General features: G+C 45.5%; 1 protein-coding gene across 2 annotated transcripts in view; it reads left to right on the top strand.

Moving 5' to 3' along the window:
* The window catches only part of mvp (major vault protein), a 45879-nt gene extending 29296 nt beyond the window's left edge, over positions 1–16583 (top strand). For both annotated transcript variants that reach the window (XM_073033512.1, XM_073033513.1), the window contains exon 17: positions 13755–16583. In XM_073033512.1, coding sequence (XP_072889613.1) covers positions 13755–13889 — 135 coding nt within the window. In that variant the 3' untranslated portion in view covers positions 13890–16583. The remainder of the gene's footprint in view (positions 1–13754) is intronic.
* Positions 16584–25296: the final 8713 nt, after the last annotated feature.

Genomic DNA, 25296 nt, shown 5'->3' with positions numbered 1-25296 from the left:
GGACTTTACTCTTTGGAGAGGAGGAGGATGAGAGGAGACATGATAGAGGTGTACAAGATATTAAGAGGAATAGACAGAGTGGACAGCCAGTGCCTCTTCCCCAGGGCACCACTGCTCAGTACAAGAGGACATGGCTTTAAGGTAAGGGGAGGGAAGTTCAAGGGGCATATTAGAGGGAGGTTTTTCCACTCAGAGTGGTTGGTGTGTGGAATGCACTGCCTGAGTCAGTGGTGGAGGCAGATAAACTAGTGAAGTTTAAGAGACTACTAGACAGGTATATTGAGGAATTTAAGGTGGGGTGTTATATGGGAGGCAGGGTTTGAGGGTCGGCACAACATTGTGGGCCGAAGGGCCTGTAATGTGCTGTACTATTCTATGTTCTAAATCTCCTGCACACCCTTTCTATCACTTTTGATACTGTCAGGTGTGATGACCTAACAGAGGGAAGTCACAGTGGTCAGGTTTCTGGCTGAGTATGGCTCTGTGATTCAGAAGGGAAGAGGAGGAAGAGGCATGCTGTGATAATGGGGGGGGGGGGGGTCCATAGAACATAGAAGCAGAATTAGGCCATTGAGACTGCTCCACCATTCCATCATGGTTAATCTCAGATCCCACTTAACCCCATATACCTGCTGTTAGCTAGGGGAATGGACATGAGGTTTTGTGGGCGAGAATAAGATTCTCTATTGGTATGTTGTCTCCTGAGTTCCAGAGTCCAGGTTGACAATGTTGTTAAGAAGACTGGTGTGTTGATCTTCATCAACCATGGGATTGAGTTCAAGAGCCGTGACGTAATGTTACAGTTATACAAGATCTTGGTCAGACCCCACTGGAGTATTGTGCTCAGTTCTGGACACCTCATTACAGGAAAGATGTGAATGCTATAGAGAGTGTGCAGAGGAGATTTACAAGGATGTTGCCTGGATTGGAGAGCATGCCCTATGAGAATAGGTTAAGTCAATTTGGCCTTTTCTCCTTGGAGTGACAGAGGATGAGAGGTGATCTAATAGAGGTGTATAGATGATGAGAAGCGTTAATTGTGCAGATAGCCAGAGGCTTTTAACCAGGGCTGAAATGTCTAACACGAGGGGCCGTAGTTTTAAGGTGCTTGGAAGTAGATACAAGGGGGACAGAGGTACGTTTTTCACACAGAGTGTGATGGGTGCGTGGAATACACTGCCAGCAACAGTGGTGGAGGCGGATATAATAGGGTCTTTTAAGAGACTCTTAGACAGGTACATGGAGCTTAGAAAATTAGAAGGCTGTGCAGTAGGGAAATTCTAGGCAGCTTCCAGTGTAGGTTACATGGTCAGTACAACATTGTGGGCCGAAGGACCAATAATGTGCTGTAGATTTTCCATTTTCTATATTCTATCTTGGATGGAGTCTGGATTACTACCTATGCCATGTGCTAGTGAAGCCAGAACTAGGATGATTATAATGGTTAATACAAGGCTAAGAGTTGGTGTAGGAGGAAGGGCATTATTTTTGGGCTCTCCTCCTGGGAAGGTGGGATCTGTACAGAAGACAGAAGGGAAGGTTTGCATCTGAACTGGAGGGGGACTAATATCCTAGCAGGAAGGTTTGCCAACGCTGCACAGTGGGGTTTAAACTAGAATTGCAGGAGATGGGAACAAGAATGCCAGAACAGTTAGTGGAGAGGTTGTGGAGGGAGATATTGGAAAGACCTCAGACAAAGTTAGGAATCAAAATGTTGATCATGGTGTGACCAGCGTCCTGAGTTGCATAAATCTCAATGCAAGTATTATCGTAGGAAAAGGTGGATAATAGCGCTGAAAATTAGGTAGCTGGTTTACAAACAGAGGCAATGTGTAGTGAGGAGAGGCCGTTGATAGGGCAAAATTGCAGTCAACAGATCAGTTGCAACATTAGAGGTGGACAAAATCAAAAATGGTGAATACAGGACTGAAGGCGTTATATTTGAATGAGTGCATTATATGGATGAACAGTTGCAGATTGGCAGGTATGAAGTTGTAGGCATTACTGAATCATGGGAAAAAGATTATAACTGGGAACTCTAATTTCCAAGGATACACATTGTATCGAAAGGACAGGCAGAAAGTCAGGGGGCAGCATTGCTTTGTTGGTAAAAATATGAAATCAATTCATTAGAAAGAGGTGTGGGTCAGAAGGTGTTGAATCATTGTGTATAGGCTAAGGAACTGCAAGGGTAAAAAGTCCCTGATGGGAGTGGTATACAGACCCCAAAACAGTAGTAAGAATGTGGTCCACAAATTACAATGGGAGATACAAAAGGGCAATATTACAATAGTCGTGGGGGTGTTTCAATATTCAGGTAAACTGGGAAAATCAGTTTGGTGCTGGATTCCCAGTGTATTCTACAATGCTTATGAGATGGCTTTTGAAGCAGCTCGTGGTTGAGCAAACAAGGAAATCAGCTATTCTGGATTGGGTATTGTGTAGTGAACTGGATTTGATTAGAAACAAACAAAACCTACAGCATAATACAGGCACTTTGGCCCACAAAGCTGTGCCGAACATGACCTTACTTTGGAAATTACCTAGGGTTACCCATAGCCCTCCATTTTTCTGAGCTCCATGTACCTGTCCAGGAGTCTCTTAAAAGACTATTGTATTCACCTCCACCACCATCACAGTCAACCCATTCCATGCACTCATCACTCTATGCATTAAAAAAAAAACTTACCCGACATCTCCTCTGTACCCACTTCCAAGCACTTTAAAACTATGCCCTCTCATGCTAGTAATTCCAGCCCTGGGAAAAACCCTGACTATACACATGATCAATGCCTCTCATCATCTTGTACACTTCTATCGGGTCACCTCTCATCCCCCGTTGCCCCAAGGATAAAAGGCCGAGTTCACTTAACCTATTCTCATAAGGCATGCTCCCCAATCCAGGCCACATCCTTGTAAAGCTCCTCTGCACCCTTTCTATGGTTTCCACATCCTTACTATAGTGAAGCGACCAGAACTGAGCACAGTACTTCAAGTGGGGTTTGACCAGGGTCCTATATAGCTGCAACATTACCTCTTGGCTCCTAAACTCAATCTCACTGTTGATGAAGGCCAATGCACCATATGCTTTCTTAACCACAGAGTCAATCTGTGCAGCAACTTTGAGTGTCCTATGGACTCGGACCCCAACCCCAAGATCCCTCTGCTCCTCCACACTGCCAAGAGTCTTACCATTAAAACGATATTCTGCCATCATATATAACCTACCAAAATGAACCACCTCACACTTATCTGGGTTGAACTCCATTTGTCACTTCTCAGCCCAGTTTTGCATCCTATCAATGTCCCACTGTAACCTCTGACAGCCCTCCACACTATCCACAACACCCCCAACCTTTGTGTCACCAGCAAATTTACTAACCCATCCCTCCACTTCTTCATCCAGGTCATTTATAAAAATTACAAAGAGCAGGGGTCCCAGAACAGATCCCTGAGGCGCACCACTGGTCACTGACCTCCATGCAGAATATGATCTGTCTACAACCACTCTTTGCCTTCCGTGGGCATGCCAGTTCTGGATCCACAAAGCAATGTCTCCTTGGATCACATACCTCCTTACTTTCTCAATAAGCCTTGCATGGGGAACCTTGTCAAATGCCTTACTGAAATCCATATACACTACATCTACGCTCTACCTTCATCAGTGTGTCTAGTCACATCCTCAAAAAAATTTAATCAGGCTGTAAAGCATGACCTGCCTTTGACAAAGCCATGCTGACTATTCCTAATCATATTATGCCTCTCCAAAGGTTCATAAATCCTGCCTCTCAGAATCTTCTCCATCAACTTACCAACCACTGAAGTATGACTCACTAGTCTATAATTTCCTGGGCTATCTCTACTCCCTTTCTTGAATAAGGGAACAACATCTGCAACCCTCCAATCCTCCAGAACCTCTTCTGTCCCCATTGATGATTCAAAGATCATCACCAGAAACTCAGCTCACCTCCCACAGTAGCCTGGGGTACATTTTGTCCGGTCCCGGTGACTTATCCAACTTGATGCTTTCCAAAAGCTCCAGCACATCCTCTTCCTTAATATCTACATGCTCAAGTTTTTCCAGTCTGCTGTAAGTCATCCCTACAATTGCCAAGATCCTTTTCCATAGTGAATACTGAAGGAAAGTACTCAATAAGTACTGTACCTATACAATGTCCTGCGGTTCCATACACACTTTTCCATTGTCAGACTTTATTGGTCCCATTCTCTTGTGTCTTCTCCTCTTTGTCTTCACATACTTGTAGAATGCCTTGGGGTTTTCCTTAATCCTGTCCACCAAGGCCTTCTCATGGCCCCTTCTGGCTCTCCTAATTTCTTTCTTAAGCTCCTTCCTGCTAGCCTTGTAATCTTTTAGATCTCTATCATTATCTAGTTTTTGCCACCATCCTTTCCCTGACTCTTTGGAACGTAACTATGCAGAACTCCATGCAAATGTACCCTGAACATTTGCCACATTTCTTTTGTACATTTCCCGGAGAACATCTGTTCCCAATTTATGCTTCCAAGTTCCTGCCTGATAGCCTCATATTTCCCCTTACTCCAATTAATTCTCTCCCACTGAGAGATATGACATCTGACCAGGTTCATTTCCCAATACCAGATCTAGTACAGCCTCTCCTCTTGTAGGCTGATCTCTCTCTCTGATGTTGTCCAAGGGGAGGGCAAGGGCCAATACAGCTTGGCACCAGTGTCGTCGCAGAGCAATGTGTGGTTAAGTGCCTTGCTCAAGGACACAACATGCTGCCTTAGCTGAGGCTCGACCTAGCAACCTTCAGATCACTAGACCAATGCCTTAACCACTTGGCCATGTGCCAACAATTTATCTACATATTGTGTCAAGAAACCACCTTGAACACACTTAACAAATCCATCCCATCTAAACCTCTCACTCTAGGGACATATCAATCGATATCTCGGAAATTAAAATCTCCCACCATGACAACCCTGTTATTATCACACCTCTCTAGAATGTGTCTCCCTATCTGCTCCTTGATGTCACTATTAGGTGGCCTATATATTTTAAAAAAAAACACGCAGTAGAATTGTTGACCCCCTTCCTGTTCTTAACTTCCACCCACAGAGACTCCGTAGACAATCCCTCCATGTCCTCCTCCTGTTTTGCAGCCGTGACACTATCTCTGATCAGTAGTACCATGCCCCCACCTATTTTGCCTCCCTGCCTGTCCTTTCTGAAACATCTAAAGCCTGGCACTTGAAGTAAGCATTCCTGCCCCGAGCCATCCAAGTCGTTGTAATGGTCACAACATCATAGCTCCAGAGAGCTTAAAGTAAAAAAAAAAAAACTCTCAGGGGCAAGTGACCATAATATGATTAAATTCACCCTGGCTAAAGAAGGAGAAGCTAAAGTCAGATGTATCAAAATTACAGTGGAGTAAAGGGAATTACAGAGGCATGAGAGGGGAGTTGGCCAGAATTGATTGGAAAAGAACACTGGCAGGGATGACAGCAGAACAGCAATGACTAAAATACTTCTTCCTCTTTGGGATGTATATATCCTGTGCCTATTAAATTGCTTCTAGAAATTTCACAGGAAAGATGACACAGCTGTGGCGACAAGAGAAATCTGAGCCAATATAAAAACCAAAGAGAGGGCATAAAATAGAGCAAAAATTAGTGGGAAGTTAGAGGATTGGAAAGCTTCTAAAAAAAAAAAAAAAACAACAGAAAACAACAAAAAGGTCATTAAGAAGTTAAAGATGGAATATAAAAGTGTCATTAAGTCAGGTGTTGAATCAGGACCCAACTGCAGGACAGACATTGGAGTCCCGGAAACAGGACTAGACAGAACCCAAGGACGGAACGGGATGCAGTCGAGGCAAGGGAAGCAGGACCAGGACGAGGGACTGAGAACAAGGAGCCCGGGGTGGACTCTGAGCCTGAGACTGGACAAGGACCCAGAACCTGGGTCTTGCCTCGGGCTCAGACCCCCAAACCCAGGTGAGGATGTGACGAGGCTTGGGTAGGGACTTGGGGTCTTGAGGCTTGGGTCGAGGCTTGGTGTCTTGGGTCCTGGATCTTGGGGAACTCGGAGGCTAGAGCTAAGGGCAGACTAGGAACTTTACATCAGCATGGAGCCGGGACTCTTCTTTAACAGGACACTGACATGAAATGTGACAGTACACAAACATAGAGCTGGGACTTATCCACCGACAAGCCGGGACTCATCTATAACTCCACACCAAGGTGGGGCAGGACCATCCATCGGGTAACGGCAGGACAGCTTGACCTACCCAACAGAAGCAAGGACAGGAAGAGACAAACACCAAATAATGACTGACAGTTCCACCTCTGCATCAGGGTAGCTCCAAGTAGCCGTTACGTCCGGCGGCCTTGGCTGGCTACAGAAACAACCAGATCCCCACCTAGCTCGGAGTGGCTGACAGCCACCCAGCTGACCCTGGAAACAGCTGAATCCCTACTGCAATGACCGCTCCAACTACTGCCAGCAAGGCTCCCAGAAGCCATGGTTCTCCAACGCAGTCCCAAGGATGGCAATAGCCCATTCTAGCCTTCCACCAGCCATCTGTGCCATGAGTCTCTTGACAAGATGACCCCTCAACCACACTCAATGCCAGGGCCACTTATATTCCCAGTTCCAATATGAGCCTCAGGTGTTTCTGGTTAAGTCCAACCACAGCAAGGGACAGCCAGAAAACCCAGAGTCCAGAGACTTCAGACTGAACCACCACAGTACCCACCCCACCCCATGGGAGCCTCCAGGCAACTATAGCGGCTCTCCAGGAATATGGGCAACTCGGGCAGGTGGATGTTCAATCAGAAGGGGGACCCCAGGGTGACAAGAGTTAGACACCAGTGTCTGTGTTGCTGGGTCCCTGAATTGGGTGGGGGGGGGGGTCATTCTGTCATAAGTCAGGTGTTGAATCAGGACCCAACTGCAGGACACAGACATTGGAGTCCCAGAAACAGGACTAGACAGAACCCAAGGACAAGATGCAGTTGAGGCAAGGGAAGCAGGACCAGGACAAGGGACTGGGAACAAGGAACCTGGCATGGACTCCAAGCCCGAGACTGGACAAGGACCCAGAACCTGGGTCTTGCCTCAGGCTCAGACCACCAAACCCAGGCAAGGATATGACAAGACTTGGCTAGGGACTTGGGGTCTTGAGGCTTGGCTGGAGGCTGTAGTCCTGGAGCTTGGGGAACTCAGCTGGAGCTAGGGGCAGACTAGGAACTTTATATCAACATGGAGCCAGGACTTATCCTCCAACAAGCCAGGACTCATCTTTGACAGGACACTGACATGAGACAGGACAGTACACAGACATAGAGCCAGGACTTATCCTTCAACAAGCCAGGACTCATCTATAACTCCACACCAAGGTGGGGCAGGACAATCCATCAGGTAACAGCAGAACAGCCTGACCTACCCAACAGAGGCAAAAACAAGACAGATTCCCCCCACAGGGCAACAGCCAAACAGCCTGACTTACCCCACAGAGGCAAGGACAGGAAGAGACAAACACCAAAGAACAACAGACAGTTCCACCTCTGCATCAGGGTAGCTCCAAGTAGCTATTACAGCCAGCAGCTTTGGCTGGCTACAGAAACAACCAGATCCTCACCTAGCTCAGAGTGGCTGACAGCCACCCAGCTGGCCCAGGAAACAGCTGAATCCATACCACAATGACAGCTCCAACTACTGCCAGCAAGGCTCCCAGAAGCCATGGTTCTCCAACACAGTCCCAAGGATGGCAATAGCCCATTCTGGCCTTCCACCAGCCATGAGTCTCTTGACAAAACAACCCCCCACCACACTCAATGCCAGGGCCACTTATATTCCCAGTTCCAATATAATAAGCCTCAGGTGTTTCTGGTTAAGTCCAACCACAGCAAGGGACAACCAGAAAACCCGGAGTCTGGAGTCTGAGGACCGGACCACGGACTTCGGACTGAACAACCTCAGAAAGTAAGTGAGCCAAATGGCGGATGACTGAATAAGTATTTTGCATCAGTCTTCATTGTGGAAGACACTAGCAGTATGGTAGAAGTTCCAGGTGTCAGGGGTCATAAAGTGTGTGAAGTTACCATAACTAAAGAGAGGGTTCTTGGCAAACTGAAAAGTCTGAAGGTAGATAAGTGACCTGGACCATATGGACTACACCCCAGGGTTCTGAAAGAGGTGGCTGAAGAGATTGTGGAAGCATTAGTAATGATCTTTCAAGAATAACTAGATTCTGGAATGGTTCTGGAAGACTGGAATATTGCAAATGTCAATCCACTCTTCAAGAAGGGAGAGAGGCAGAAGAAGGGAAATTATAGGCCAGTTAGTCTGAACTCAGTGGTTGGGAAGATGTTGGAGTTGATTATTAAGGAAGTTAAAAAGCAACAACCTCGAGGGTGGTAATCTCAGGATTGTTACCTGTGCCACATGCCAGTGAGGGTAAGAATAGGATGCTCTGGAGGATGAACACATGGCTGAAGAATTGGAGCAGGGGGCAGGATTCAGACCTCTGGATAATTGGGACCTCTTCTGGGGCAGGTGGGACCTGTACAAATGTTCCAGGGTTCTGATGTTTCAGATGTGATAGAGGCAGAGGGTGGGGAGGTGGCATTGCTAGTTAGGGAAAACGTTACAGCAGTGCACAGGTGGGACAGATTAAAGGGCTTGTCTACCAAGGCCTTATGGATAGAGCTGAGAAACAGGAAAGGTATGAGCACGTTAATGGGGTTGTATTATAGACCACCCAATAGTGAGCAAGAATTGGAGGAGCAATTCTGCAGAGAGATAGCAGACAACTGCAGGAAACATAAATTGTGATAGTAGGGGTTTTTAATTTTCCACATATTGATTGGGACTCCCATACTGTTAAAGGTCTAGACGGGTTAGAGTTTGTAAAATGTGTTCAGAAAATTTTTCTAAATCAATATATAGAGGTACCGACTAGAGAGGATGCAATATTAGATCTCCTATTAGGAAACGAGTAAGGACAGTGATGGAAGTGTGTGTAGGGGAACACTTTGGTTCCAGTGATCATAACACCATTAGTTTCAACTTGATCATGGATAAAGATAGATCTGGTCCTCGGGATGAGGTTCTAAACTGGAAAAAGGTCAAATTTGAAGAAATGAGAAAGAATCTAAAAAGCGTGGATTGGGACAGGTTGTTCTCTGGCAAGGATGTGATTGGTAAGTGGAAGGCCTTCAAAGGAGAAATTTTGAGAGTGCAGAGTTTGTATGTTCCTGTCAGGATTAAAGGCAAAGTGAATAAGAATAAGGAACCTTAGTTCTCTAGGGATATTGGAACTCTGATAAAAAAGAAGAGAGAGATGTATGACATGTATAGGAAACAGGGAGCAAATAAGGTACTTGAAGAATATGAAAAGTGCAAAAACATACTTAAGAAAGAAATCAGAAGGGCTAAAAGAAGACATGAGGTAGCTTTGGCAGTCAAGGTGAAGGATAATCCAAAGAGCTTCTACAGGTTTATTAAAAGCAAAAAGATAGTAAGGGATAAAATTGGTCCTCTTGAAGATCAGAGTGGTTGGCTATGTATGGAACCAAAAGAAATGGGGGAGATCTTAAATGGTTATTTTGCATCTGTATTTACTAAGAAACTGGCATGGAGTCAATGGAAATAAGGCAAACAAGCAGTGAGGTCACGGAACCTATACAGATTGAAGAGGAGGAGGTGCTTGCTATCTTGAGGCAGATCAGAGTAGATAAATCCCCAGGACCTGGCAGGGTATTCCCTCAGACCTTGAAGGAGACTAGTGTTGATATTGCAGGGGCTTGGCAGATATATTTAAAATGTCGGTATCTACAGATGAGGTGCCCGAGGATTGGAGGATAGCTCGTGTTATTCCATTGTTTAAAAAAGGCTCTAAAAGTAATCCAGGAAATTATAGGCTGGTAAGTTTGACGTTGGTAGTAGGTAAATTATTGGAAGGAGTACTAAGAGATAGGATCTACAAGTATTTAGATAGACGGGGACTTATTAGGGAGAGTCAACATGACTTGGTGTATGGTAGGTCATGTTTTATAAATCTATTAGAGTTTTTTGAGGAGGTTACAAGGAAAGTGGATGAAGGGAAGGCAGAGGATGTTGTCTACGTGGACTTCAGTAAGGCCTTTGACAAAGTCCTGCATGGGAGGTTAGTTAGGAAGATTCAGTTGCTGGGTATACATGGTGAGGTAGTAAATTGGATTAGACATTGGCTCAATGAGAGAAGTCAGAGAGTGGTAGTGGAGGATTACTTCTCTGAGTGGAGGCCTATGACTAGTGGTATGCCACAGGGATCAGTGCTGGGTCCATTGTTATTTGTCATCTATATCAGTGATCTGGATGACAATGTGGTAAATTAGATCAGCAAATTTGCTGATGATACAAAGATCGGAGGTGTAGTGGACAGTGAGGAAGGTTTTCAAAGCTTGCAGAGGGATTTGGACCAGCTGGAAAAATGGGCTGAAAAATGGTAGCTGGAGTTTAATACAGACAAGTGTGAGGTATTGCACTTTGGAAGGAAAAACCAAGGTAGACCATACAAAGTAAATGGTAGGGCACTGAGGAGTGCAGTAGAACAGAGGGATCTGGGAATACAGATACAAAATTCCCTAAAAGTGGCAAGACAGGGAGATAGGGTAGTAAAGAGAGCTTTTGGTACATTGGCCTTTATAAATTGAAGTATTGAGTATAAGAGTTGGAACATTATAGTGAGGTTGTATAAGGCATTGGTGAGGCCGAATTTGGAGTATTGTGTGCAGTTTTGGTCATTGAATTACAGGAAGGATATTAATAAGGTTGAAAGAGTGCAGAGAAGGTTTACAAGGAATTTGCCAGGACTTGAGAAACTGAGTTACAGAGAAAGGTTGAATAGATTAGAACTTCATTCCCTGGAGCGTAGAAGAATGAGAGGAGATTTGATAGAGGTATATAAAATTATGATGGGTATAGATAGAGTGAATGCAAGCAAGCTTTTTCCACTGAGGCTAGGAAACAGAGGACATGGGTTAAGGGTGAAGGGGGAAAAGCTTAAAGGGAACATTAGGGGGGCTTCTTCACACAGAGAGTGGTGAGAATGTGGAATGAGCTGCCAGATGAAGTGGTAAATGCGGGCTCACTTTTAACATTTAAGAAAAACTTGGACAGGTACATGGATGAGAGGTGTACGGAGGGATATGGTCCAGGTGCAGGTCAATGGGACTAGGCAGAAAAATGGTTCGGCACAGCCAAAAAAGGGCCAAAAGGCCTGTTTCTGTGCTGTAATGTTATATGGTTCTAGGTGTCAGGGTACTAGGAGGCACATGATAAAATAGGCTGTAGTCAGTATGGTCTTCTCAAGGGAAAATCTTGCCTGACAAATCTGGTGGAATTCTTTGAAGAAGTACAAGTAGGATAGATAAAGGAGAATCGGTTGATGTTATTTACTCGGATTTTCAGAAGGCCTTTGACAAGGTCCCACACATGAGGCTGCTTAGTAAGTTACGAGCCCATGGAATTAGAGGAAAGATTCTAGCATGGATAAAGCAGTGGCTGATTGGAAGGGGACAGAGTTGTTGGCTACCAGTGACTAGTTGTGTTCCAAAGGGGTCTGTGTTGAGATCAATTCTTTTTACATTATAGGTCAATGACTTGGATGATGGAATTGATGGACTTTTTTGCAAGGATTGCAGATGATATGAAGATAGGTGAAGAGGCAGGTAGTTTTGAGGAAGTAGAGGGGCTACAGAAGGATTTAGACAGATTAGGAGAATGGGCAGCAATATCCCTATTGCTCATAGGGACTCTGAAGAATGAGAGTAGATCTTATAGAACCATATAAAATTCTGAAAGGGATAGATAAGATAGATGCAAGAAAGTTGTTTCCACTGATAGGTGAGACTAGAACTAGGGGACATAGCCTCGAGATTAAGGGAAGTAGATTTAGGACGGTGATGAGGAGGAACTGCTTTTCTCAGAGTGGTGAATCCATGGAATTCTTTGCCCAATGAAGCAGTGGAGGCTACCTCAGTAAATATATTTAAGACAAGGTTTGATAGATTTTTGCATAGTAGGGGAGTTAAGGGTTATGGGGAAAAGGCAGGATGAGTCCATGGCCAGATCAGCCACAATCTTATTGAATGGGAGAGCAGGCTCGACAGGTCAGATGACCGACTCCTGCTCATATTTCTTATGTTCTTATGTTCTAGGGAGTCCTTATGCAGGATTCTCTAAAGGTTAATTTACAGGTTGAGTCTGTGCTGAGGAAGGCAAATGTAATGTTAACATTCATTTCAAAAGGACTAGAATATAAAAGCAAGGATGTATTGTTGAGACTTTATAAAGCACTGATGAGGCCTCACTTGGAGTATTGTGAGCAATTTTGGGCCCCTTATCTTAGAAAGGATGTGCTGAAACTGGAGAGGGTTCAATGGATTTTCATGAAAATGATTCCAGGATTGAATGGTTTATCATATGAAGTGCTTTTAATTTATTCCCTTGAATTCAGAAGAATGTGAGGTGATCTCATTGAAACTTATGGAATGGTTTGGCCTTGATAGAGTGGATGTGGAGAGGATGTTTCCTATAGTAGGAGAGGGCACAGGGGTGTCCTTTTAGAACAGAAATTAGGAGGAATTTTTTTAGCAAGAGAGTGGTGAACTGTGGAACTCTGCCACAAGCAGCTGTGGAGGCCAAGTCTTCAGGTATATTTAAGACAGAGGTTGTTGATAGATTCTTGATTGGTCAGGGCATGAAGGAATACAGGGAGAAAGCAAGAGGTTGGGTCTGAGAGGAAAATTGGATCAGCGATGAAATGGCGGAGCAGACTCAAGCGGCCAAATTGCCTCATTCTGCTCCTATATCTTATAGTCTTAGTGAGACAGGCAAGGACTGTGGGGAGAGACTGGCATGGATGGGTTAGTCCCTACACTGTACAGTTCTACGAAACATCACTGACAAACATCTTGTGGGGAAAGCTAGAACTGGAAGTGAAAAGTTGGGGGGGGGGTGTCACAGTTTAAAAAGCAGAGGTGGCATATTTCAGACAAAATGTTGTGGGGAGTGGTTGTAGGGAAACAATTTTTTTGTCCTTTGGTAATTGACTGGGATGTTGGGAAGGAAAAGGGCTTCTGGAGAAGAGAGGTGGAGGTGGTTGGGGAGGCAGAATGGTGGGGGGTGGGGCAGGGGAGGTGGATGAGGTGGGAAGAGGTTGAGGGAGCTATGGGAGAGGTTAGGGAGGGAGATGGGTAGAACAGTTGAAGGAACAAAGTAGGGGAGGTGAACAAGGTGGGTAGAGGGTGAGGGGAGTGTGGGAGAGGTTGGGAGGGTAGATCAGTTGAGGGGATGAAGCAGGGAAGGTGACAAGAGGTTGAGGGGGTGCGGGAGGTTAGGGAGGGAGGAGATGGGTAGATCAGTTGAGGGGACAAAACGGGAGGTAGACAAGGTGGGAAGAGGTTGAGGGGGTGCGGGAGGTTAGGGAGGGAGGAGATGGGTAGATCAGTTGAGGGGACAAAACGGGAGGTAGACAAGGTGGGAAGAGGTTGAGGGGTTGTGGGAGAGGTTAGGGAGGGAGGAGATGGGTAGATCAGTTGAGGGGACGAAGCAGGGAGGTGGAAGAAGTTGGAAGGTGTTGAGGGGGATGCGGGAGATGTTAATAGGGAAGGAGAGGAATAGATGATAAGTTGAAGGTGGAATGGGAAAATGTAGTAGCCACTGGAGGAGCCAGGCAACCTCCTCATCAGCCTCTGACCTGTAATCTTTGTCCCCACATCAGGTTAAGCTGCTGCAGGGACTGGGACTGAACTCAACCCTGATCACTGATGGCTCCACACCAGTCAACCTCTTCGCCACTGCCAAAGGCATGTTGGGAATGCCGCTAATCAGCGCAGACAAGGCAGGAGCAGAGTGAGGATGGAGAGGTGGATGAAGTGGGGTTGTCTCTGCATAAATAAATGCCACTTACAAATGAGAGATGAGTCTTCCATCACATGACACTCTGCTGTTTGGGTTCCCCTCTTCTTAGACTGCACCAGGAGCCATGTGCGGTGTTCCCCTCCCATTAAACCGCACCGGAAGCCATGTGTAGAGTCCCCCTCATGTTAGAATGCACTAGGAGACCTGTGTATGTAAATCTGAAAGATGCAGGCAGGGAGGAGGAGGTGGCTACAGAGGGCAATGGAGGGGCACTCTGTAAGGCAGCAGAGAGGGAATTATGACTGCAGGTTGAGGGATTTGGAGAGAGTAAGGGAATGGGATGGGAATCTCAAACAGTGCAGCAGAGGAACAGACCTTTCAGTCTATCATGTCTCTCCTGCTGACATGATATCCATCTTTTTCCATGTCTAACAACCTCTTAAACACCTCCATCGTATCTGCCTCTACCACCACCCCTGGCAGAAAATTCTAAGCACCTACGCAAAATAAACTTGCCCTGAACATTTCCCTCAAACTTCCTCCCTTCTCACCTTAAATGCATGCCCTCTGGTATTAAACATTTCCACCATAGGGGAAATATACCAGCTCGCTACTGTTATCTGTGCCTCTCATAATCTTATAAACCTCTATCAGGAATCCCTTCAGCCTCTGCCACTCCAGACAGCATCCTGGCGAACCTCTTCTGCACCCTCTTCAAAGGCCCTCACCCTTCCTGTAATGGGGCAACCAGAAATTAATGTAATACTCTAGAATTGGCCTAACCAGAGTTCTAGAAAACAGCAACATAACATCCTGACTCTTGAACTCAATGCCTTGACTAACAATGGCAAGTACACGCACACCCTTTTTTTAATCTGTTCGGCCAATTTCAGGGAGCGGTGGACTTGACTGCAAGATTCCTCTGTACATCAGTATTGTTAAGATTCCTGCCATTAACTCTGTCCTGTCCCTTTACATTTAACACCTCAAAGTGTAACCTCTCACACTTGCCTAGATAAACTCTATTTGCCAATTCTCTGCCTGTGTCTGCTACTGATTTACAGTATATCCTGCTGTATCCTTTGACAAACTTCTACGCTGTCCCCAGCTTCATCAATCCTTGTATCATCTGCAGACTTACTATCCATCCACCCATGTTTTCATCAGGCCATTTCTATCTCTCAAAAACAGCTGAGGTACCTGCTGGTTCCCTGTGGAACCCCAGGTAGACCTCCAGGTAGAATAAGTCCCATTGATATTACTCAGTGTCTTCCATGGAGAAGCCAATTCTGAATCCAGACAACTAATTCACTGTGAATCCCATACATTTTAACTTTCTGGATAAGCCTCCCATGAGAGGCCTTTGTTAACTGGCTTTCTAATGTACATGTAGGCTACATTCGCTGCCCCACCTTCATCAATCACCTTCAAACCCCCCCCAAAAACTCAGGCAAGTTTTGTACAAAGCCATGCTGACCATTCAAAAACTCTTTATGCTTTTCCAAATGTGAATATTTCACAAACATTTCTCTGGAAAACAGCCAGCAATAGCCTGTGTTTTTCAGCACCATCCCAGTTATACACAGAGGAATCCCATTGGTTGAGACAAGAGATTCCGCGGATGCTGGAACACTGGAGCAACACACACCTCACGGTGGAGGAACTCAGCAGCTCAGGCAACATCCGTGGAAGGAAATGGTCGATGTTTTGGACTGACACCTGGGCAGGTTGGAAGTGTAGAAGGACGAGGGGTGACCTTACAGAGGAGTATAAACCTTGAGGGGCATAGACTGGGTGAATGTGCACAGTCTTTTCCCCAAGTATCAGAGGGCACAGGTTTAAACTGAGGTTTAATAAGGACCTGAGGGACAACTTTTTAACCCAGAGAATGGTCTGTATATGGAAGAAATAGGTACATTAACAACATTTAAAAGACACTTGAAAGGGTAAATGATTAGGAAAGGGTTATAGGCTAAATGTGGAGAGATGGGACTGGTTTAGATGGAAATCTGAGTTATACGTGAGACTCAGATAATCCATGATTATCCCTATTTCCCTTGTGAAACAATGGAATAACATTAACTATTCAGTGATCCTCTGAGTTCCCACCTGCTTCTAAAGATTTTGATCAAGACCCCAGCAATATCAGCTCTTGCCTCTCTCAATAACTAGGGTTGTATCCCATTTGCTCCTGGGGTCTTATCCACCTCAGTTTTTTCCAAGAGATCAAACACCACATCTTTCTTAATCTCAAATGACCTAGTGTATTAACACACTAGATACTGATCGCCCTATCCTTTATGTCCATCACTTTGGTAAGTACTGATGCAAAGTATTCTTGGAGGATACATCCAAGCACATTTCCCTCCTTTATCTTTGAGTGGTCCTACCCTAGAATTTAGCACAGTGCAGTAATGGCCCTTCAGCCCATGATGTTGTGCTGACCTAGTTAAACCCACTCCACCATTAATCTAACCTTTTCATCCTGTAAAACTTGTAGCTCTTCATTTTCCTTATATCCATGTTGCTAACTAAAATAGCCCTAGTCTGCATTGTGGACATGCTATGTTACCATTGGAATATGTTGTGACACTTGCAGGCTGCCCCAGTGCATCCTTGAGTTAATGTAAGAGACACATTTCACTGTATGCTTTGATGTACACGTGGTAAATAAATGAATCTGAATCTGGTTGAAGTATCTACCTTTACCACTACACTTGGCAGAACATTCCTCACACTTACCACATTCTGTGTTTTTAAAAAAATCTTATCTCTGACATCCTCCTAAACTTTCTTCCAACTAAGACCTCAATGGTGGATAATAGACAATAGGTGCAGGAGTAGGCCATTCGGCCCTTTGAGCCAGCACTGCCATTCAATGTGATCATGGCTGATCATCCACAATCAGTACCCTGTTCCTGCCTTCTCCCCATATCTCTTGACTCCTCTATCTTTAAGAGCTCTATCTAACTCTTTCTTGAAAGCATCTAGAGAATTGGCCTCCACTGCCTTCTGAGGCACAGAGATTCACAACTCTCTGGGTGAAAAAGCTTTTCTTCAAGTCCTTTCTAAATGGCCTACCCCTTATTCTTAAACTGTGGCCTCTGGTTCTCGACTCCCCCAGCATCGGGAACATGTTTCCTGCCTCTAGCATGTGCAATCCCTTAATAATCTTATATGTTTCAATTAGATCCCCTCTCATCCTTCTATTAGATCTATTAGAAGACGATGACACAGCACAATGGCAGTGAAGGGTCCCCAGTCATCTTGTACTCCATGCCACTGGATCCTCACCCTGATCTGTTAAGGACTTGGAGTAGCTGCCTATGCATCAGCTGGTTATGTGGATCCTGGATCAGCCTCTACAGCTACCTGAGGACCGACCAATAGACAACCCCTTTGGAGAACACCATATTCGACTTGAGTGATCACATAACTTGTACTGCTTTCCTCCGGAAATGGATGTCCTCCGGCATTGGCTATTGCCACCCTAGGAAAAAGTTAATGGCTCTCTACTCTATTTATGGCTCTTCATCTTATATAATTCTATCAAGTTGTCTCTCATCCTCCTCCCCTCAAAGAGAAAAATCCTATCTCGCTCTATCTTTTCTCATAAAAACATAGTCTCTAATCCAGGCAGCATCCTGGTAAATCTCTGAACCCTCTCCAAAGTTTCCACATCTTTTCTAAAAGGAGGCAATAAGAATTGAATACATACAGTACTTTCAGTTTTACAGTGCTGCAATATTACCTCGTGACTCTCGAACTCAATCCTGCAACTAATGACAGCCCAACACACCATAGGCCTTCTTAACCACTTTATCAACTTATGTGGCAACTTTGAGGGATCTAAAGAATGTGGACCCCAAGATCCCTCCATTCTCCACAATGCTAAGAATTCTGCCATTAAACTTGTTTGAAATTTTAAAGTGAATCATGTCAGAATCAGGTTTATTATCACCGGCATGTGTCATGAAATTTGATCCGTTTGGATCATACTTTTTCAGATTGAACTCCAGCTGCAACTTCTCAACCCAGCTCTGTATCCTATCAATGTCATCAACCTCCTGGCAGAATATGCTGATCTGCCTTCTTCCAAATCTTTGCAGCTAGGTTTCATTGGATCCCATGCTTCTTGGCTTTATGGATGAACCTTCCATGATGAGCCTTTTCAAACTTCTTACTAAAATCTAAATACACCACACCCACCATTCTGCCTTCATCAATCTGTTTTGTCACCTCCTTAAAAAACAAAGTCAAGCTTGTGAAACACAACCTGACCCATACCCATCAACCTTTGCCTGTTCTTGAGTCCTCTCAAATGTTGCCACTGTATCTTCCAAAATCTCCTCTGCACTTCTTTCTTCTTTAATGGCAGGATCTTCCCTACGGCAGGATGACCAAACTGAACACTATACTCCAAGTGCAGCCTCACTGTCATCTTGTACAAAAGGGATTGGGAGCATAGGCTACCAGATTTCTAAGGAACATTCCCCACATTTGATACTGGAGGTGAGTCACTCACTGGTCAACATCCTGGAGTGTGATCTATCCTCCAACTTAACTAGACTAACAAGTGCAGGTCCAAGGGTGGGGATCCAGCGAAGGGTGATTCTCTCCCGGCCTAGACTATTCACTCAATATCTGCTACATTACTTATCCCCTGTCTACAGATTAGGAGTATGGTGGAATACTCCCCACTTCCCTGGATGGGGTTAGCCCATGAACACAGCATCCACATTACTCAGGGCTTTGATGGGACACTCCCCAGTTTGCTGAGTGAGTGTGGCTTTAATAACTCAAGAGACCCCAAATTGTGTTCTAGAATAACCCCAGGGAAGTGTGTGGCAATATGCAAGTTTGCTCAGTGTCTGAGGGTAGGGAAACACGGTTGACATTTAATATCTAGTATAACACCAGAGAAGGAGGTCAAATAGTTAAACTGCCAGTCAGTGCCTGAGGGAGGGAAACAGGGGCCACAAGGAAATGGGTGCAAGGTGAATGGAGGGAAATAAATTCTACAATTCTAAGAACAGTTTAGCTCATGGTGGAGTAGCGGAGCAGACTTGATGGGCCGAATGGCCTACTTCTGCTCCTTTGTCTTGTGATCTTGAACAAACTCAGGTATAAGGACAGCATCTGAGGTGTCATAGTATCATAAGACACATAGTATTGGCCAGTTGGATCTAGAATAAACCCAGTGAAGTGGATTGAAACACACATCAAATCCGGCAGCATCTAATGGCAAAAATGGGTTCTCATTGTTCAAGATCTCCAACAACCCAAGGGAAGTGGGTGGGAACAACATTCAGGTCGGTCAGCGTCTGAGGGGAGGGAAATAAAGTCGACCTTCGAGTTTGGACTACAAACCAGGTAATGCTGAAAACATCCATGAGGTCGGTCAGCGTTCGAAGAAAGGGAAAACCAACTCAATTATTCATACCACACAATTGGACCAACGAGGTAGCACCGAGACGCCTGGGGAGACCGGCCCCTCCTTTCACCTATTCGTCGAGATCTCGAACTGGTGGTCGGCGACGGCCAATCAGGACGAAAAGGCGATTGGGCGCGCGGTCGCGGATGAGATGTCTGTCTTCGGCGTTGTCAAGTGGGGGAGAGGACGATTGGGTACGCGCGATCACGTAGGAGCGGGTCCTGCAAGGTGCCGCATACTTGGATTGGAGGACGGAACTAGTGGGAGCCAATGGAATTGTGAGGAGGTCGGGTACGGCTTCGCACGGAGTGCGTGTGATTGATGGGACCAGGCGTCTAGCACAGACCAATGCGGTTCGGAGAAGGGAGGGACAATCGCCTGATCAATGGGGTAGTTAAGAAGGCGAGTCCTGCGAATAGCAATGGATTGATTGGTGGACGGTTCCAATAGGGACCAATGAGAATGTACGGAGGGCGGGACAATCAACAGGAGACAATTGCGTTCAACTGGCGCGAGGTAGCAACACGACCAATGGAGTGGGAAGCCGGGGGCGAGTCCTGCTCGTGCAGCGCTTTAAATTGATGGTTGAGTAAGGCTGTGGGCGTGTCGAGCGCGGGCCAATGGGGAGGAAGGTTTGTGGGGATCGTCACTGCTCATGCGTAGCTGGAGGCGGTGGTGAGTGAGGTCGCCCTCTGACCCCTGACCCTGTTGCTAAGTCCAGGCTGTGACCCCTGGTACACGCACCTTGACCCTCAGTGTCTATTTTTCCCTCCTCTCTCTAATACCTCTCTTAACCATCTATTTCCCCTCATTCTGCACCCCCTCTTTCCCCCTCTCTTTCTCCCCCATTTCATCTCTCCAACCCTCTCTCCATTCACTCTGATGGCCACACAAGGTCACTGGTCAGAAGTCACCGAGTAGCAGAGCATGCCATATAATTCGTAGGACAAAGATGTGGCTTTCTCATGCTAGGTTGCAGTTAACATAGTATAACCCTGGAGCTCAGGGTTCAATGATATTGCCCTGTATCACCCTAGTTTGTTGGCTGTTTGACCTTGAACCCTAATCTCTGCCCTTACCTGGAGTTCTATGATGCAGGGCAATCCCACTGAACTCTGACCTATGTGGTAACATTCAATATCATATAATCCCAGGTAAAGCAATACTGGACATATTGCAGTCTCTCAGTCTGTGGCAGGTCAAGGGTCACAGGTTACAGAGAATGTAGACTAGTACAGCATAGTCCAGGGCTTTAAGCCTACAATGACCTTTTAAACTACTCCACAATCAATCTATTCCTTCATTTCCACATAGCATCCATTTTTCTTTCATCCATGTTTCTAACTAAGAGTCTCTTGACGTCTGTTGCCTTGACGTCGCACGTGATGAAGACCATGGAGCGGCTGATAATACAGAATCTGAGGCCACAAACCAGGCACGCCCAGGATCCTCTTCAGTTTGCGTATAAGGAGAAGGTGGGAGTGGAGGATGCTATCACGTATTTGCTGCACAAATCACTCTCTCACCTAGAGGGGGTCAGTTGTGCTGTGAGGATTACATTCCTTGACTTCTCTAGTGCCTTTAACACCATCCAGCCCAAGATCTTAAGGCACAAACTAACGGAGATGGGAGTAGACTCTCACATGGTGGATTGGATAGTGGACTACTTGACAGATAGACCTCAGTATGTGCGGTTGGGAGACTGTAGGTCTGACACGGTGGTCAGCAGCACAGGGGCGCCGCAGGGAACCGTACTCTCTCCGGTCCTGTTCACCCTGTACACATCAGACTTCCAATATAACTCAGAGTCCTGCCATGTGCAGAAGTTCGCTGATGACACGGCCATAGTGGGGTGTGTCAGGAATGGACAGGAGGAGGAGTATAGGAAACTGATACAGGACTTTGTGATATGGTGCAACTCAAACTACCTGCGTCTCAATATCACCAAGACCAAGGAGATGGTGGTGGACTTTAGGAGATCTAGGCCCCATATGGAGCCAGTGATCATTAATGGAGAACGTGTGGAGCAGGTTAAGACCTACAAGTATCTGGGAGTACAGTTAGACGAGAAGCTTGACTGGACTGCCAACACAGATGCCTTGTGCAGGAAGGCACAGAGTCGACTGTACTTCCTAAGAAGGTTGGCGTCATTCAATGTCTGTAGTGAGATGCTGAAGATGTTCTATAGGTCAGTTGTGGAGAGCGCCCTCTTCTTTGTGGTGGCGTGTTGGGGAGGAAGCATTAAGAAGAGGGACGCCTCACGTCTTAATAAGCTGGTAAGGAAGGCGGGCTCTGTCGTGGGCAAAGTACTGGAGAGTTTAACATCGGTAGCTGAGCAAAGGGCGCTGAGTAGGCTACGGTCAATTATGGATAACTCTGAACATCCTCTACATAGCACCATCCAGAGACAGAGAAGCAGTTTCAGTGACAGGTTACTATCGATGCAATGCTCCTCAGACAGGATGAAGAGGTCAATACTCCCCAATGCCATTAGGCTTTACAATTCTACCGCCAGGACTTAAGAACTTTTTAAAAGCTATTATTAATGCTTTTTGAGACGGTGATTTAGATGCATATCATATTTTTTTTTTACAGAGTTAAGTATTGTATGTAATTAGTTTTGCTACAACAAGTGTATGGGACATTGGAAAAAAAGTTGAATTTCCCCATGGGGATGAATAAAGTATCTATCTATCTATCTATCTTGAACATCCCTAATGTATCTGTTTCTAACACCACCCATGGACCCCTGGCAGTACGTTCCTCTTACCCACCACTCTGTAACAAAACTTACTTCTGACATCCCCTCTATACTTTCCTCCAATCACCTTAAAATTATGCCCTCTTGTATTAGCCATTTCCATCCTGGGAGAAAGTTGCAAGCTGCCCACTCTTATCTATGCTTCTTATCTTGCATACCCAAACAATCTCTCATATTCCAAGTGTGGCCTAAGAAGGGTTTTATAGAGCTGCAGCATTACCTTGTGGCTGTTGAATTCAATTCCCTGAATGGATATAGAACATTACGGCACAGCACAGGGTCTTTGTCTCATGACATGCCAACCCTTTTTCCTAAGATCAGTCTAACCCTTCTCCCATACATAGCCATTTTTTATCATCTAAATACCTATGCAAATTTCTTAAGTGTGTCTAATATATCTACAACCACCCATGACATGGTGTTCCATGCACCCACTATTCTCTGACATCCTCCCTTTACTTTCCTCCAATTATCTTAAAAGCACCCATGTATTAGCCATTTCTGTCATGGGAACATGCCTCTGGCTGTCCATTCGATCTTACCATCTTGTACAGCTCTCATCCTCCTTCTCTCAAAAGAGAAACGCCCTAACTCACTCAGCCTATCCTTATAAGACATGTTGTGTAATCCAGGCAGCATCCTGGTAAATCTCCTCTGCACCCTCTCTAAAGCTTACACATTCCTCTTATGAGGCAACCAAAACTGAGCACAATATTCCAAGTGTGGTCTATGCAGCATTTTAAAGAGCTGCAACGTTACCTCATGGCTCTTGAACTCAATCCCCTGACTAATGAAGACCAACTCACCATACATCTTCTTAAACACCCTATCAACTTGCATGGCAGCTTTGAGGGATCTATGTACATGGACCCAAGATCCCTCTGTTCCATTACTCTACTAGGAATCTTGCCATTAACCCTGTATTCTGCCTTCAAATTTCACCTTCTAAAGTGAACCATTTACACTTTTCTGGGTTGAACTCCATCTGCCACTTCTCCCAGCTTTGCATCCTGTCAGCATCCTATTGTAATCTACGACAACTTTAACATGATCCGCAATTCCGTCAACCTTCATGTCATCTCCAAACTTTCTAACGCACCCTTCTTGCTCATCCAAGCCATTTATAGCAATCACTAAGAGCAGAGACCCCAGAACAGATCTCTGTAGAATATCACTGGTCATTAGCCTCCAGATAAAATCTAATACCTCCCCCCAACTTTTGCCTTCTGAAGGCAAGCTAATTCTGAATCCACACAGCCAGGTTTCCCTGGATCCCAAGCCTCCTGACATTCTGAATGAGACCCCACCTCCCCAACATGAGGAACCTTACCAAACACCTTACAAAATCCATATACATCCCATCCACTGCTCCAGCTTCATCAATGTGCTTTGTCACATCTCAGAAGAATTCATTCAGGTATTGTGAGACATGACCTGCTCATAACAAAGCCGTGCTAATGATCCCTAATATGCTTCTCCAAATTCCTATCAATCATGTCTCTAAGAATCCTATCCAGTAATTTGCTCACCACTGAGGGATTCTCACTGGTTTATAATTCCCAGGGATATCCCTACTGACTTTCTCGAACAAAGAAATAACATTTGCCCTCCTCCAATCACCTGGTACTACACCTGCATTGAGTGATGATGCAAAGATATTGCTAACAGCTCAGCAATCTCTTCTTTCACTTCCCATAGTAACCAGAGTGTATACTGCCTCGCCATAGGGACTTAGCTATCCCAAATGCCATTAAGCTATTCTGGAGGGCAGGGAGCCACAAGTCAGGAGTAAAGGTCAACACTTAATACAGAACAAGAATGGGAGGCCACAGGTCAGGGGTGGTGTTATAGGGGAGGAGTTAATGAAAATATATGAAGGCTAGACTGGATGGATAGCTGTGGACAACTATCTCCTGCTGTATGATTAAAACTTGCCTAATGGAGCAGAGGGGATAGTGCTGGGTAAATGGTGAGAAAATGTGTTGATGGAGTGAGATCGGGCAACATTGATGGTATGAGATCAGGTAATGTTGATGATGTGAATTCGGACACTGATGATGGTATGTGATCAGTCAGTGTCTGTGGTGTGAGATGAGAGAGCATTGATGGTGTGAAATCAGAGAATGTTAATGGAGTCAGATCAGACAGTGTTGATGGTGTGAGATCAGATAGTTTTGATGGTGTGAGATCGGATTGTGTTGATGGTGTGAGACTGGTCAATGTTGATGGTGTGAGACCGGACAGTGTTGGTGGTGTGAGAATGGACGTCGTTGATGTTGTGAGATTGGATAGTGTTGATGGAGTAAGATCGGACAGTGTTGATGGCATGTGATCAGGCAGTGTTGATGGTGTGAGATTGGACAGTGTTGATGATGTGAAATTGGACCGTACCAATGGTGTGAGATTGGTCAGTGTCTGTGGTGAGAGATCAGAGAGCAATGATGGTGTGAAATCAGAGAAGAAAACTTGGGGGAAGAAACTGTTACATAGTCTGGTTGTGAGAGCCCTAATGCTTCGGTGCCTTTTCCCAGATGGCAGGAGGGAGAAGAGTTTGTATGAGGGGTGCGTGGGGTCCTTCATAATGCTGTTTGCTTTGCAGATACAGCGTGTGGTGTAAACGTTTGTAATGGCAGGAAGAGAGACCCTGATGATCTTCTCAGCTGACCTCACTATCTGCTGCAGGGTCTTGCGATCCGAGATGGTGCTGTTTCCAAACCAGGCAGTGATGCAGCTGCTCAGGATGCTCTCAATACACCCTCTGTAGAATGTGGTGGGGATGGGTGGTGGGAGATGGACTTTCCTCAGCCTTTGCAGAAAGTAGGGACACTGCTGGGCTTTCTTTGCTATGGAGCTGGTGTTGAGGGACCAGGTGAGATTCTCTGCCAGGTGAACACCAAGAAATTTGGTGCTCTTAACGATCTCTACCGAGGAGCCATCAATGTTCAGCGGAGAGTGGTCGCTCTGTGCCCTCCTGAAGTCAACAACCATCTCTTTTGTCTTGTTCACATTCAGAGACTGGTTGTTGGCTCTGCACCAGTCCATTAGCTGCTGCACCTCCTCTCTGTATGCTGACTCATTGTTCTTGCTGATGAGACCCACCACGGTTGTGTCATCGGCAAACTTGATGATGTGGTTTTAGCTGTGTGTTGCAGCACAGTCGTGGGTCAGCAGAGTGAACAGCAGTGGACTGAGCACACAGCCCTGGGG

This window comes from Hemitrygon akajei, chromosome 31 (genome assembly GCF_048418815.1).
Source record: "Hemitrygon akajei chromosome 31, sHemAka1.3, whole genome shotgun sequence".
NCBI classification, from domain to species: Eukaryota; Metazoa; Chordata; class Chondrichthyes; order Myliobatiformes; family Dasyatidae; genus Hemitrygon; species Hemitrygon akajei.
The sequence above is the reverse complement of the archived record's forward strand: the minus strand, read 5'-3'. Positions and strand labels throughout refer to the sequence as shown.